The sequence below is a fragment of the Nyctibius grandis genome, chromosome 5 (genome assembly GCF_013368605.1).
Source record: "Nyctibius grandis isolate bNycGra1 chromosome 5, bNycGra1.pri, whole genome shotgun sequence".
NCBI lineage: Eukaryota > Metazoa > Chordata > Aves > Nyctibiiformes > Nyctibiidae > Nyctibius > Nyctibius grandis.
The window spans coordinates 554735-566926 of record NC_090662.1 but is presented as its reverse complement, the minus strand read 5'-3'; the positions used below and the strand labels follow the sequence as shown (position 1 = coordinate 566926).

Genomic DNA, 12192 nt, shown 5'->3' with positions numbered 1-12192 from the left:
CCTGACCCTCCCCTGGCCAAGCTTGAGGCTGTGTCCTCTTGTCCTATCACTAGTTGCCTGGGAACACTCTACTGGTCCACTCTACTGCCAGCAACCGAGTGCTCCCGCCTCCTCCAGACCTCATCCCTCTGCCACACTCCGATGGGCTGCCAGATGAATGTGAACTTGTGAGCCATTCCAAGTTCTCCACAGGGATCACAGACTCATAGAATGGTTTGGGTTGGAAGGGACCTTAAAGATAATTTTGAAACTGTTCCCCCTCGTCCTGTCACTCCAGGCCCTTGTAAAAAGCCCCTCTCCCGCTTTCCTGTAGCCCCTTCAGGCACTGGAAGGTGCTAGAAGGTCTCCCCGGAGCCTTCTCTTCTCCAGGCTGAACAGCCCCAGCTCTCTCAGCCTGTCTCCAGAGCAGAGGGGCTCCAGCCCTTGGAGCATCTCCGTGGCCTCCTCTGGACTCGCTCCAACAGCTCCGTGTCCTTCTTCTGTTGGGCCCCAGAGCTGGACGCAGCACTGCAGGGGGGTCTCCCGAGAGCGGAGCAGAGGGGCAGAATCCCCTCCCTGACCTGCTGGCCACGCTGCTGGGGATGCAGCCCAGCACACGGGTGGCTTTCTGGGCTGCCAGCGCACGGTGCCGGCTCATGGTGAGCTTCTCGTCACCCATCACCCCCAAGCCCTTCTCCTCAGGGCTGCTCTCAGTCCACTGCGGATGGTAGAGGTGCTGCTGACCTCTGAGAAAAGAGACCTTCTGTCTGTCACTAATGGCATGACCCTCCGTGTGCTGCCCGCGACCTCCCCCTGTGCCCGCTCCATCTTCCATCTGCATAAACTTCAGTGACAAACCAACCAACCTGTCCCTTCGCTAACCGCCGTCGAGAGTTTGTCTCTCGGGTCTCTGCAAACAGCACACGCTGGCTCTTCGCCGTGGTGGGGCACACATGCAGGAATAAAGAGCCTGAGCCAACACGGAGCCTCCAGTGACCAGCGAGGACCAGCAAAGGACCCTGTCTCCAGGCACCTGAAATGAGGACCGTGCTCCGCGTGCCTGCCCGAAGCCACAAGCCTCATGGCAACCCTCCCTGCAACCCACAGCACACTCGATGCATTATTGATCTCTGAGGAAAACACAAAAACGCTCAATAACGCTTTGGGGCCTGTTGCCATAACAGCCTGAACTCCTGTGAGAACCTCACTCTGCGCATTAATTGGGGCTGGCTAATGAGGTGGCTCTCACCAGAGCGCGCCCCACCAGTCCCAGCCTTGCTTTCCCGTGCAGGGATGGCAGAGCAGCTCCCACAGCCACCCCTGGGTTAGAGCAGAAAGGTGCCAAGTGCTGCGGCTCCACTCGTGTCCAGAAGTGGAGAGCGGGTGAGCATCGCCGTGCGCGGGGCCGGCGTCCTCCGGGCAACAACAGACCCGACAGGAGGAGGAGGAGGAGGAGAGGGAAGGCCCAGTGCCCTTCAGAGAGCTCTGAACTAACAGACTGTGCCGGCTGCTACGGCACAAAGCTTCAGCCGCAGCTGGGGTGAACCTGAGAACTTGCTCGGAAGAGGGGAAAGCACTGGGAGTTCACCCCGGATCCATACAGGGAAGGACGGTCCTGGAACGGGACTGGGGAGGGCTGCCAGCCCCGGCGGCAGAGCTGCCCCCACCCTGCCAGACCATGAGGGAGTGGTGGAGTCCCTGTCCCTGGAGGGATTTAAAAGCCGTGTAGATGTGGTGCTGAGGGACATGGGTGAGTGGTGGCCTTGGCAGTGCTGGGTTAGTGGGTGGACTCGATGATCTTAAAGGTCCTTTCTAACCCAAACGGTTCTGTGATCACAGAATCCCAGAATCAATGGGGTTGGAAGAGCCCTCTGGGCTCATCGAGTCCAACCATTGCCCTGACACCACCATGGCAACTAGACCAGGGCACTAAGTGCCATGGCCAGGCTTTTCTTAAACCCCTCCAGAGATGGGGACTCCACCACCTCCCTGGGCAGCCCCTTCCAATGCCTAATGACCCTTGCTGAGAAGAAATGCTTCCTCATGGCCAACCTGACCCTCCCCTGGCCAAGCTTGAGGCTGTGTCCTCTTGTCCTAGCGCTGGTTGCCTGGGAGAAGAGGCAACTAGCCTCTGTGACTCTGTGATTCGTGCAGCCGAGGATGCAGACCCACCCCGAGCTGGCAGAGCAGGAGCAGCCCAGCACCCTCAACATCTTGAACACCGAGTCACCCCTTACTGCCGCAGCAGCCACAACGCGCAGCCAGCGAGGGGCACCTGCAGCCCCTCGTGTTTCTGACCAGCACGGGGACACGCGCGACTTCCACCAGTGCAAAACCACCATCTACTTCATCCTGACTTTGCTCAGGGGAGAGGCTGAGCGGTACCACAACGGTTCTGCAGCCTCTCGAGTGTTTTTAACTTCTGATGCTGGAGCAGATGGCGTGGTAGCTATCTTGGAAGGCTGACAGAGATTTTCTTCCCTATCAGCCTCCCCGCTGCAAGGCATTTCTTTTCTTCACATTTTTATTCAAATATTTCTTCCATTCTGCTTTCTTTGTAGCCAGTCGAGGGTTAACTACCTTTGACTCAAGACGTTTTCAGACACACACATGAAATGCTCTGATCTTTCCTCACAAGTCCCTGGGAATCTCAACCAGCTGTGTAATACGCAAATAATTCAGAGCATTTCTTCACCAAAGAACCAAACCAACCAACCAACCAACCCCTGCTTATTTTTCATCTAGTTCCTTGCTTTTAGTAGTGATTTTTTATCATGAAGTCAACTGACTGTACAGTGTATGAGCCTGTCACTGTGGGTGTGAAATGACAGCTCAAGAAGGACTTCTAAAACAAGCCAACTGCAACCCCGTTTCTACTGTTTGGCTGTTCTCTATTTTAGCTTATCTGGAATTCCACAAAAATCAGCCCGTTTCTAAGAGGTGCTGCTTCTGGCGTGCATCGTGGCAGGCAAACTGGAAGCAAGAAGCTGCTGTCCCCTCCTCGACAGGAGCTGTTCCCTTTCGGTGCAGAGCCATGCCGGGATTGAACATAATTAAGAGCTATGTGTGATTTTTTTTCTGTGTTTATTGTCGGCTCGTGCTTGGCTGCTGTGCTGGGGGCAGCTGCAGCCGTGCCTGCGCAGAACAGGGGGCCTCCAGCTCTGCTCTCCATCTCCCCTGACACAGGTTAAACCTGGCCTTCCTCACGCCCTCGTCGTGCAGGGTGTGGAGATGTCACGGCTGCGAACCCCGTGCAGGGAGCAGGGGCTCAGGGCTCCACGTGCTCGACAAAACAGACGTACCCGGGATATCACACACTGTGCTCATGAGCACACAGACCCTACACACAACCCAACAGACCTCGCAGCTGGACAAACCCTACGAGCCTCGAATCCCTCTTCTCGCAGCGCTCTGCGTGCCCAGATCCTTGGCAGTGCACCTGCACGAGCGTCGCACGAGGTGTAGGTTCAGAGGGACTTCGGAGTCACTGACTCTGCCTTCCCAAGCGAAAAGCAGCTCCTTCCAGGCGAGCATTTCACATTTAACGAACGCCTTTCCAGTTTATGGTCTCTTACTGGGTGAAGATGCTATTTCACACAATAGATCCCCTTTAATACGATTTCCAGCTATTTGTGGCTTGATTGAACCTTGAATAACTTCCGCTTAGAAGCATTTTTCACAAACATTCTCAGACATAAAACAAACATCCAGGATACAGGTTGCAAAATGACCATGAACTGCAGACCCCACCGGCCGCTGCACGCTCTGCGGTCCTCGATGCTCCTCACAGCCAACGGGCACCCGTGCAGGATTCTCCTCTATGATCCAGACGTGAGATTAACCCCGTCAGAACTAAGATTAACCCCATCAGAAGGGCCTGTTTCCCTCTGGTCACTGCAGAGGGTTCCTGGGCACCGTACGTGGATGGAGGCATCTGCGTCGGTAACACATAAGGCTGGATGAGATGAATCCCACCCTGCACGTGCTACTGATTGAGCACTTTTACCTCACGAGGAAACTAACGGGTTACTCCTACTCCAGCAAGTCCGTGGGTCGGTGAGCCCAGGCACCCAGGCAGTCAGCTCTGCTCCCTTCCTACCACGTACATTAACAGCGTTGCAACGTATGAGCAGCTGATGAATGCCCACGTTCACTTACAACACCGTGTCCCATCCCCTGCTCGGCGCAGGCTCCACGGCAGCTCTGCGGAGCCGCGGGAACGTCCTGCCTCTGCATCCACGGCAGGACAGCAGCTGTATCAGCACGGGGTGCAAGTACACACCGGGGTAGCCCCTTAAACACCCACTCTGGTTTTTTTTGGTAAGCTTCTCTCTCTAGTTTGCTTTTCAGATTAATCATACACACATTTGATTCTCTCCAGCTATCCACGACTCTCAGATCAATCTCATGCGGGACTACAGGCACCAGCTGCTCTCAAGCAAACACGAACGCGAGGCACGTATCCACAGCAGTTCTGTGGCTCTGTACATTAACAAGGATGTTTTGCACACTAACCCTTGCATTTTTCAACTAATTTTTACGTTCTTGCTGAGACTGTGCTGCTCTCAGCTGTAGCTTGAAGCAGAATTTACTTTTTATTCACTTATTTTGTGTGTTAAACACAATCTATTTTGGCATCACCATTACTATCAAATGATGCCTTGGGGTTACTTAAAATCAGCACTTAGAATCCCAGAGTCGTTTTGGTTGGAAAGGGCCTTCAAGATCACCGAGTCCAACATTACCCCAGCACTGCCCAGCCCACCACTAACCCGTGTCCCTCAGCACCACATCTACACGGCTTTTAAATCCCCCCAGGGGTGGGGACTCCACCACTGCCCTGGGCAGCCTGTGCCAGCGCTTGACAACCCTTTGGGGAAGAAATTGTCCCTGATCTCCAATCTAAACCTCTCCTGGGGCAACTTGAGGCCGGTTCCTCTCGTCCCATCACTTGTTACCTGGGAGACCGACCCCCCCTCGCTGCACCCTCCTTGCAGGCAGTTGTAGGGAGCGAGAAGGTCTCCCCTCAGCCTCCTTTTCTCCAGGCTAAACCCCCCCAGGTCCCTCAGCCGCTCCCACAGGACTCCTGCTCTCCTGTCACCCAGCACAGCACCCCTCTCTGTCCCCTTTCCTCCTGCCCCTCAGCCTCTCTACGTAAGTGGTAACGCACCCTCCCCAGCTCCGACCCGCACAGCCCTCACACCTTGCTAGCACCGGGGCTTGGTGTCACCACCCGCACAAAACCCACCGATACACAAAATCACGAGAAGAAAAGGAGTCCCCCACACTGTCATTGTGCCACCAGCCCTTGTTCACTCGGCCTTGCCCTCCCACCTCCCTCCTCCAGCGTATTTTTAGTTTTAGTTGCACTGTAAACCTTTTGGGACAGGGTCTAAAGATCCCGACACAGCCCACAGCCTGTTCCAGGCTCCACCCTGCTTTTCCTTAGAAAAAAAAATCACCTGTTACCTGCTCCACCGTCTCAGCCTGTTGCAGCTCATGGTCTCACGCTCAACCACCCCCAAGCCCAGCACCCTGCACGCCCAGCCCAGTCGCTGCATGGGCAGACAGAACATCACCCACCGCCCCTGGCCTGCAGCACGGAGGGTGGGAGGAACCCCCCTGTCCCTGGTGGTGCTGTAAAGAGCCCGAGAGCGCAAGGGACCTCGGAGGCCTCAAGTCCAACCTCCTGCTGCGAGCAGGACCAGCGCCAGCATCAGAACAGGCTTCTCAGGACCCCCGCAGCCTTCAAAGCAGAGATCACGTCACACATCCCCTCTTCAAAGCGCTTTATAAGCCAGCAGAGAGGGCTGAGCCGTCCCTGCAGTTCCTGTGCAGGCACAAGCGCTCCCCGGGTGCAACCCGTCCTCTTTAGGAAGGGGTTTCTCCCCAGTCTGCCTTACCTACAGATTTTGTCCGTGGAATTCCTTTGCGCAGTGAAACATGGGGCTTCTCAGCTCCTGCAAGGACCCCCGAGTGTGCGGCCATGCCCTGGCGCTCAAAGAGTGACTGCAAGAGAAGAAAAGAGGACATTCCCGTTCTGGACATCGGCGAGTCTCGGCTGAAAGGACACACACTTCACCCGAGGGCACCAGATCCTTCTGACCACAGGGGAAGCTGGGGCTCTGCCCCTGTCCCTGCCACACCCCGGGAGGGGCACAAGGGCAGAGCCTGTCCTCACCTCCACCTGCAGCTGCCCCAGGAGGGGGACAAGGACAGAGCCTGTCCTCACCTCCACCTGCACGCTGCCAAAACCTGCGCTGCTGCCCTTGGAGGGGTCAACCCTCCCTCCCTCGCCCTGCCCGCTCCCCTGTGCCTGCTCCCCCTGCCCGCTCCTGCTCTCCCCTGCCCGCTCCCCCCTGCCTGCTCCCCCCGCCGAGCCCAGGGTGGGTGGCACGGCAATGCTGACTCCAGCAGCAGCCCTCCTCCCGTGGGAAGGCTTCGCTCCGGCCGGTCTCTGCTCCGACGCAGCCTGTCCCACTTTACCTCGGGCTCCAGAAGCTGCCTCCCACTGCCTGCAGCACTTCCACCATCCAGCCAGCCTGGCGCTGGCAGCCCCACTCCTACTCCATCCATGCTTCCCCTCAAGAGACAGCGTTTCTCTCTTGGATTCCTCCCGATTTCCAGCTTCGCATCCAGAAAACTGCAGCCAGACCAAGCTCAGCTTTCCACTCTCCTTCAGACCTGCTCTTACACCCTCCCTGCGGCAATCCCTCCAGCGAGTGAGCTCCAAACGGCCCGGGTCAGCTCCCGCGCCCGCCTGCACTCCTGCTCCGTTCTCCATCTCCCCCCAGACTCTCCTTCCACCCCTGGCAGAAACCCTCTCCCCGAGGCCAGGCTCGGGGCCGGCCGGCAGCGTGTGTCACGGCACGACGTCCCCCTCCCTCTCCCACCGCGAGCCCTCCTCTCTCACACTGATTTCTGCTGGCGTGATGCGCCGGCTTGTTGGTCGCTGCTTCACAGTGGCTGCCCTGGAATCTGCTTCGACGATGTCCGCTCTCAGCGCAGGCTCGGCCGCTGCCAGGATCTCGTCCAGTTTCTCTGAAAATCCAAACGCAAAAGCACACGGGTTAGCAGGGGCCGCCGTGCCGAGGCAGCTTCCCCGCAGCGGGCCCATCCCTGGGCAGGGGCAAACGGCGCCGTGGGGACAGCGGATCGAGGGGCTGCTGAGCACAGAGCTCAGGAAGCGGCCGCTCGGTCACCCCCTCCCCAGCCAGCGGCTAACGAAGACTTTGGAGGTGTTTCTGGAGCCGCCCACCCACCATGATGCACGCCCAGGCATGGGCCTGGCTCGGCTGGGGGACCCGCAGCCAGCAGCACCGCATCGGCCCGGCACCCCTGCCCGGCTGCCCGAGCTCTGGGGTCCCCCCGCCAGCACCCAGCGGGGACGCCCCTCGCTGTGCCACGCTTCGAGGAGGCCTCAAGCCTTCTGTTAACAGAGCAAAGCTCAGCCTGGATGTATTTAGGATGTTCAGAACGGGCCCAAGTGCCCTGGCTGGGTGCAGCGGGGGCACTACGGCAGGGGAGGGGAACGCCGGTGCCGCAGGGACCACGAGCAGGACAGAAGTCCACGGGACTCCACAGAGCTCAGCCCGGCTCCAGCACAACCAGTGTCGCTCCAGTGTCTTGTTTGGGACAAGCTGGGACGTTTCCTCCCTGCGTGGACTCCTGTGCCCGAACAGCCCTGACAGGAGCAGCCTGGCCCCCGCGCACCCCGTGTCCGTGGGCCGGAGCTCCGGGCCAGCGCAGGCTGGGGGGTCATTGCCCGCCCGGGCTGTGGTGCGGCATCACCATCCGCAGAGCTGCCACGGGCCCTGACCCCCACACTGACCCTACAGACCTGCCTGAGGGGCTGGACGCATGGTTGAAGGCGAGACCTCGCTCTGCCCTGCCCAAGGTGCTCGGGGCAGCGGGGCTGCCCAGGCCCCGGCCCCTCAGCCATGCCACCATGGAGTCCATCGGGGAGCAGCTGCCCCCGAACGTAGCGCCCGCAGCACTTGTGCCAGGACAGCATCCCCGCTCGGACACAGCACCAGCCCTGGCTGCCGCTGGGGCTTGTCCGGGGCTGTAAAACACGCTGAAACTCAGGAGACTGGGAAGGGCAGCAGGCAGATGGTGGCCACTGTCACCACTGACCCCGAGCTCCCTCCGCCGGAGCCAGACAGGGTCCGGCAGAGCCGAGCTAACGAAGGCTGCTGGGCTGTGTCAGCCCTGGCAGGGTCCGTTCAGGTGTGGCTGTCCCCTGCTCCTACAGCTCCCTGGGCCGGGTAGGGCTGAGTCTGCTGGCTCCATGTCATAAATGGTGTCAGCTGGCCCTGGAGCATGGCCGTGACACTGGCACGGTGCTGTGCTGGAGCTGATGGCTCTGCCTTGGCCCTGGAGCGCGGCTGTGACACTGGCACAGTGCTGTGTTGGAGCTGATGGCTCTGCCTTGGCCCTGGAGCGTGGCTGTGATGCTGGCACGGGGCTGTGCTGGAGCTGATGGCTCTGCCTTGGCCCTGGAGCATGGCCGTGACACTGGCACGGGGCTGTGCTGGAGCTGATGGCTCTGCCTTGGCCCTGGAGCATGGCCATGATGCTGGCATGGTGCTGTGCTGGAGCTGATGGCTCTGCCTTGGCCCTGGAGCATGGCCGTGACACTGGCATGGGGCTGTGCTGGAGCTGATGGCTCTGCCTTGGCCCTGGAGCGTGGCTGTGATGCTGGCACGGTGCTGTGCTGGAGCTGATGGCTCTGCCTTGGCATTCGTCAGGACGGGATGTCCCCACCTCTGTGGCACAACCCATCTGCTGTCCCAGCGAAGCGCCCAGGAGAGGGCAGGACACGTGCAGTTCGTCCCGCGAGAGGGACAAGCTCTGCCTGCGTTCGGGTGAGGCTTGTGAACTTCTGGGCTCCTTCCAGCCCGGCTGCTGAACCTGTGACCGTGAAATGCCACCGCTGTGGTGCGGGAGCTGCTGATCCTCGTGACCCGAGTGACCATCAGGCCTGTGTTCCCGCAAGTCCCCGCTGGGGTCGGTGTGACTCCCGGGCCAGCTGCAGCACCTCAGCGGCCTGCAGGCCAGCATTCTTGAGCTACAGACACTAAAACTGAGTCCCAAACATCTCAGAAGCCCAGACTGCGGGGGAGCGAGCCCCACGCAAACCCAGGCGCCGAGTGGCCTTTGCCAAGGGGACTCAGGTGGCCGCTGAGGGCAGCACCCGTGGCGGGAGGTGTCCCCAAGGCCCTGGGACTGAGGAGCTGCACCCGCTCCAAGGGAACAGCTCAGGCAGCTCCTGAACCTCCTCGGCACTACAGTCCCAGCAGCCAACCACACCATGTATCTGCCGTGCCTCTGCAGGGGACACAGGAGCACCCTGGAGCAGATCCCACCTGCCCGGAGGCTGCTGGGGAGGGAGACGAGGCAGAGCTGGAGCCACCTCGAGAAGAGGGACCCCCAGGAATGGGTGTACCCGATAGCTCTGGCTGTCCAAAGCGTCGAGAGCTCTCCACCGTGCACTTGGAGATGGCTGGGCATGCCCGGCGACCTTCAGCTCATCATTCTGACCCGTGGGACCTCTGCGTTGCCTCCACCCCTGGGTACTGACGGATCTGCTTGGTATCGAGGAGGTCTGGGGAGGCCTCTCAGAGACCTCCCGCTCGTAAGCCCTGCTCAGCTTCTTCCCTACGTTATCCCCACTGCGGCAGAAGAGCTGGTCCCTCGCATTTCCTGTTCCTCAGGAAACTTCTCCAGCTTCATGTTACCAGGACAGAGAGAGTTTTGCTTCTGAAAGGCTTAGGACTGGGGTCTGGTCTCCAGGCTCCCTCCCCTCTGCCCTGTGCCTGTGCTGGAGCCATGCAGAGCCGTGTGCTGGCACGGGACGAGCCCTCTCGCTCCGTTCAGGATTGTCCATTACCGGCTCTCAGCCCCGGCAAAAACCTCCTGCCTTTGAGGTGTCCCTCACGCAACGTCCACACGGACACTGCACAGCGCAACTGCCGCCTCCGGAGCCCCGCTGCAGCCAGCTTCACCCCAGCCAGCTCGGGCACCGATAACGCGGCCTTCGTGGTGGGGGGCCCTCTCCACCCAGCGCCAATTAACAGCCAAGCCAGCCCTCCCCCAGCTAACTTGGGTACGTCCTCGGAGCTGCCACCAAACCCTGCCCGCAGCACGGGTACGCCCTCGGGTGCCTCCTCGGCGTGGGGGCAGCAGGACAGCGGGCGCGGGGGCAAGAGCAGAGGTACCTGCACTGCCGGGCACGGCAGAGAGCCTGGCTGCCACCTCCTCTGCCTGAGCTCCACAGCCTGACCAGGGGCTGAAGGGGACTGTCCGTGAGGACCCCACCAGCGGGGATGTTGCTGGGGAAGGCATTTTTACCGTGGAGCAAACATAAAGCAAGCACAGCGCCCGGGGAAGCCCGACCTGACGATTGCCAGGCCCGGCTGGCAGATGGGCACTCCTGCCTGTGCCCGACAGGAGCCAACACGGCTGCACCAACGTCGGCCATCCCGCTGCCCCGCCAGAGCCGTGCAGGGGGCTGCTCCCGGCGGCGGCGGTGCCAGGCTGGAGGCCGACCCGCAGAGCTCCAGCTCCCTCCGGGCTGAGCCTCCCCGTGCCCACGAGGGGATGGTGACCTGGGACCTGGGCCAGTCCCTCGGGGGGCACTGTGCGTGCCCGCGTGGGGCGGATGGGGGGTGCGGGCTGGGAGGCTGACGGGGAAGGGAGGAGCCCCAGGATGTGCGGTTTCACTCACCCCCTTTTCTTCTCCGCATGGAGGCTTGGAATCAAGAAACAAAAGACAACGTGAATGGCATGCACAGTTCCTGCTCGCGCTCCCAGCTCCAGCCTCGCTGCCTGCCTGCTGCGCCTCTCCCCGCACGCCCTCCTGCCTCCCAGCGTGCCGGCAGGACCGGGCCCGGCGGCGGAGCGGGGGCCTGCCTCGCCGGGGGCTCTCGGGCAGGGCAGGGGGTGCAGCACCGCGTGCCCCCCCCCCGGTGCCGCTGCCCCTCCACGGGGACCGACACCGGCCGGGGTCTTCGCCAGCCCCTCCGCGGGGACCAGCCCCCCACAGCCCCTCTCCTCGTCACTCAGGCCAGGCAAGCGGAGGGGAGGTGCGATGTCAGAGGGGGTCTGGGTGGCATTTAACGCCTGAGCCATGGAGAAACTTAAAAGCTTTGAATCCCTCCCTGCTCGCTGAGGAGACACGGCCGTCGGCACGTCTCCCAGCGCCAGGTTCCCCGGCAGGACTGCAGGACAGGGGTGCTTCGTTAGCACCTCGCTGGGAATCCGCTGCTCCCAGGGGACGGGCACAGCGCGCAGGAGGAAACCACTGAGGTACGGCTGTGGGTACACGGGGTGTTCTGCGAGCTGCAGGGACGGGGACAGGCATCAAGGAGAAAGGGGCAGGGACCACCCGACAGAGCTCCCTTTAAGGAGCTGTGGGTAGAAACGTCCCTTTCACTAACACCACCGTCCCCTCAGAAAAGGAGACTGGGCTCTGAACTCGCCCACCGCTGCGGCGTGGGGATGCTGACCTGCCCCTTCGCGGGGAAAGCTGCAGGATCACCCACCAGAAAACTGGGGGAGGAGGAAGGATCCCCTGTTTTCCCGGTGCTGTGCTCCCTGGGAACGCGTCCCTGATCCACAGGATATGAAGTAGGGATTAACCACTACAATTTCTTGGAAAACATGTGGACTAAGAGCAGTCCCTGCCTACAAATCCCTCTCCCGGGAGACACGGGCCGCTGCCACTCCCAATCCCTCTCCAGGTGGAAAAGAGGCAGCATCTAGACGCAAAATCCTCAGGGAGACCTGGAGGACTCATCGCTGATATATTCTCTGGCAGAGCCATTTCTCTGCTCTTCCTCACTTCCCTTCCCGGGCGCTTGCCCCCCTGGAGCCCCTTCCCTCCCACCGCAGTGGGTCCCCCGGTGCCGGGCGTCCCATGGCGACGGTGGGATGCGCGGGCAGGAGCCCACCCCACGGGCCAGGAGCTGCTGTCAGGGCCAGCAACCGAGAGAACGTGAACCCTGGGGTCTGTGCAGCACCTGTGCCAAGGGGAGAGCAAAAACGGGAAGAAAAAAGGCTATTCTGAACCCTCTCCTAATGGCTACCAGCAAACACAGCGGCTTCAGGCTGCGGGATAAAGGTCTGGAGAAGCGGGGAACAGGCCAGGGTGAAAATCAAGGCAGCGGGCTCAGCACAAAATCAATCTCAGCGGCCACAACCGGCCGATGC

The 12192-nt window shown here is 60.8% G+C and overlaps 1 protein-coding gene across 1 annotated transcript in view; it reads right to left on the bottom strand.

Annotated features, from left to right (window-relative positions):
* Window positions 1-12192, bottom strand: part of SHANK3 (SH3 and multiple ankyrin repeat domains 3) — a 316192-nt gene that overhangs the window by 27165 nt on the left and 276835 nt on the right. The window contains exons 18-19 of the mRNA XM_068400530.1: window positions 6893-7020; window positions 5883-5988 (exon numbers count right to left, since the gene is read on the bottom strand). Of these exons, the coding sequence (XP_068256631.1) occupies window positions 5883-5988; window positions 6893-7020 (234 nt within the window). The remainder of the gene's footprint in view (window positions 1-5882; window positions 5989-6892; window positions 7021-12192) is intronic.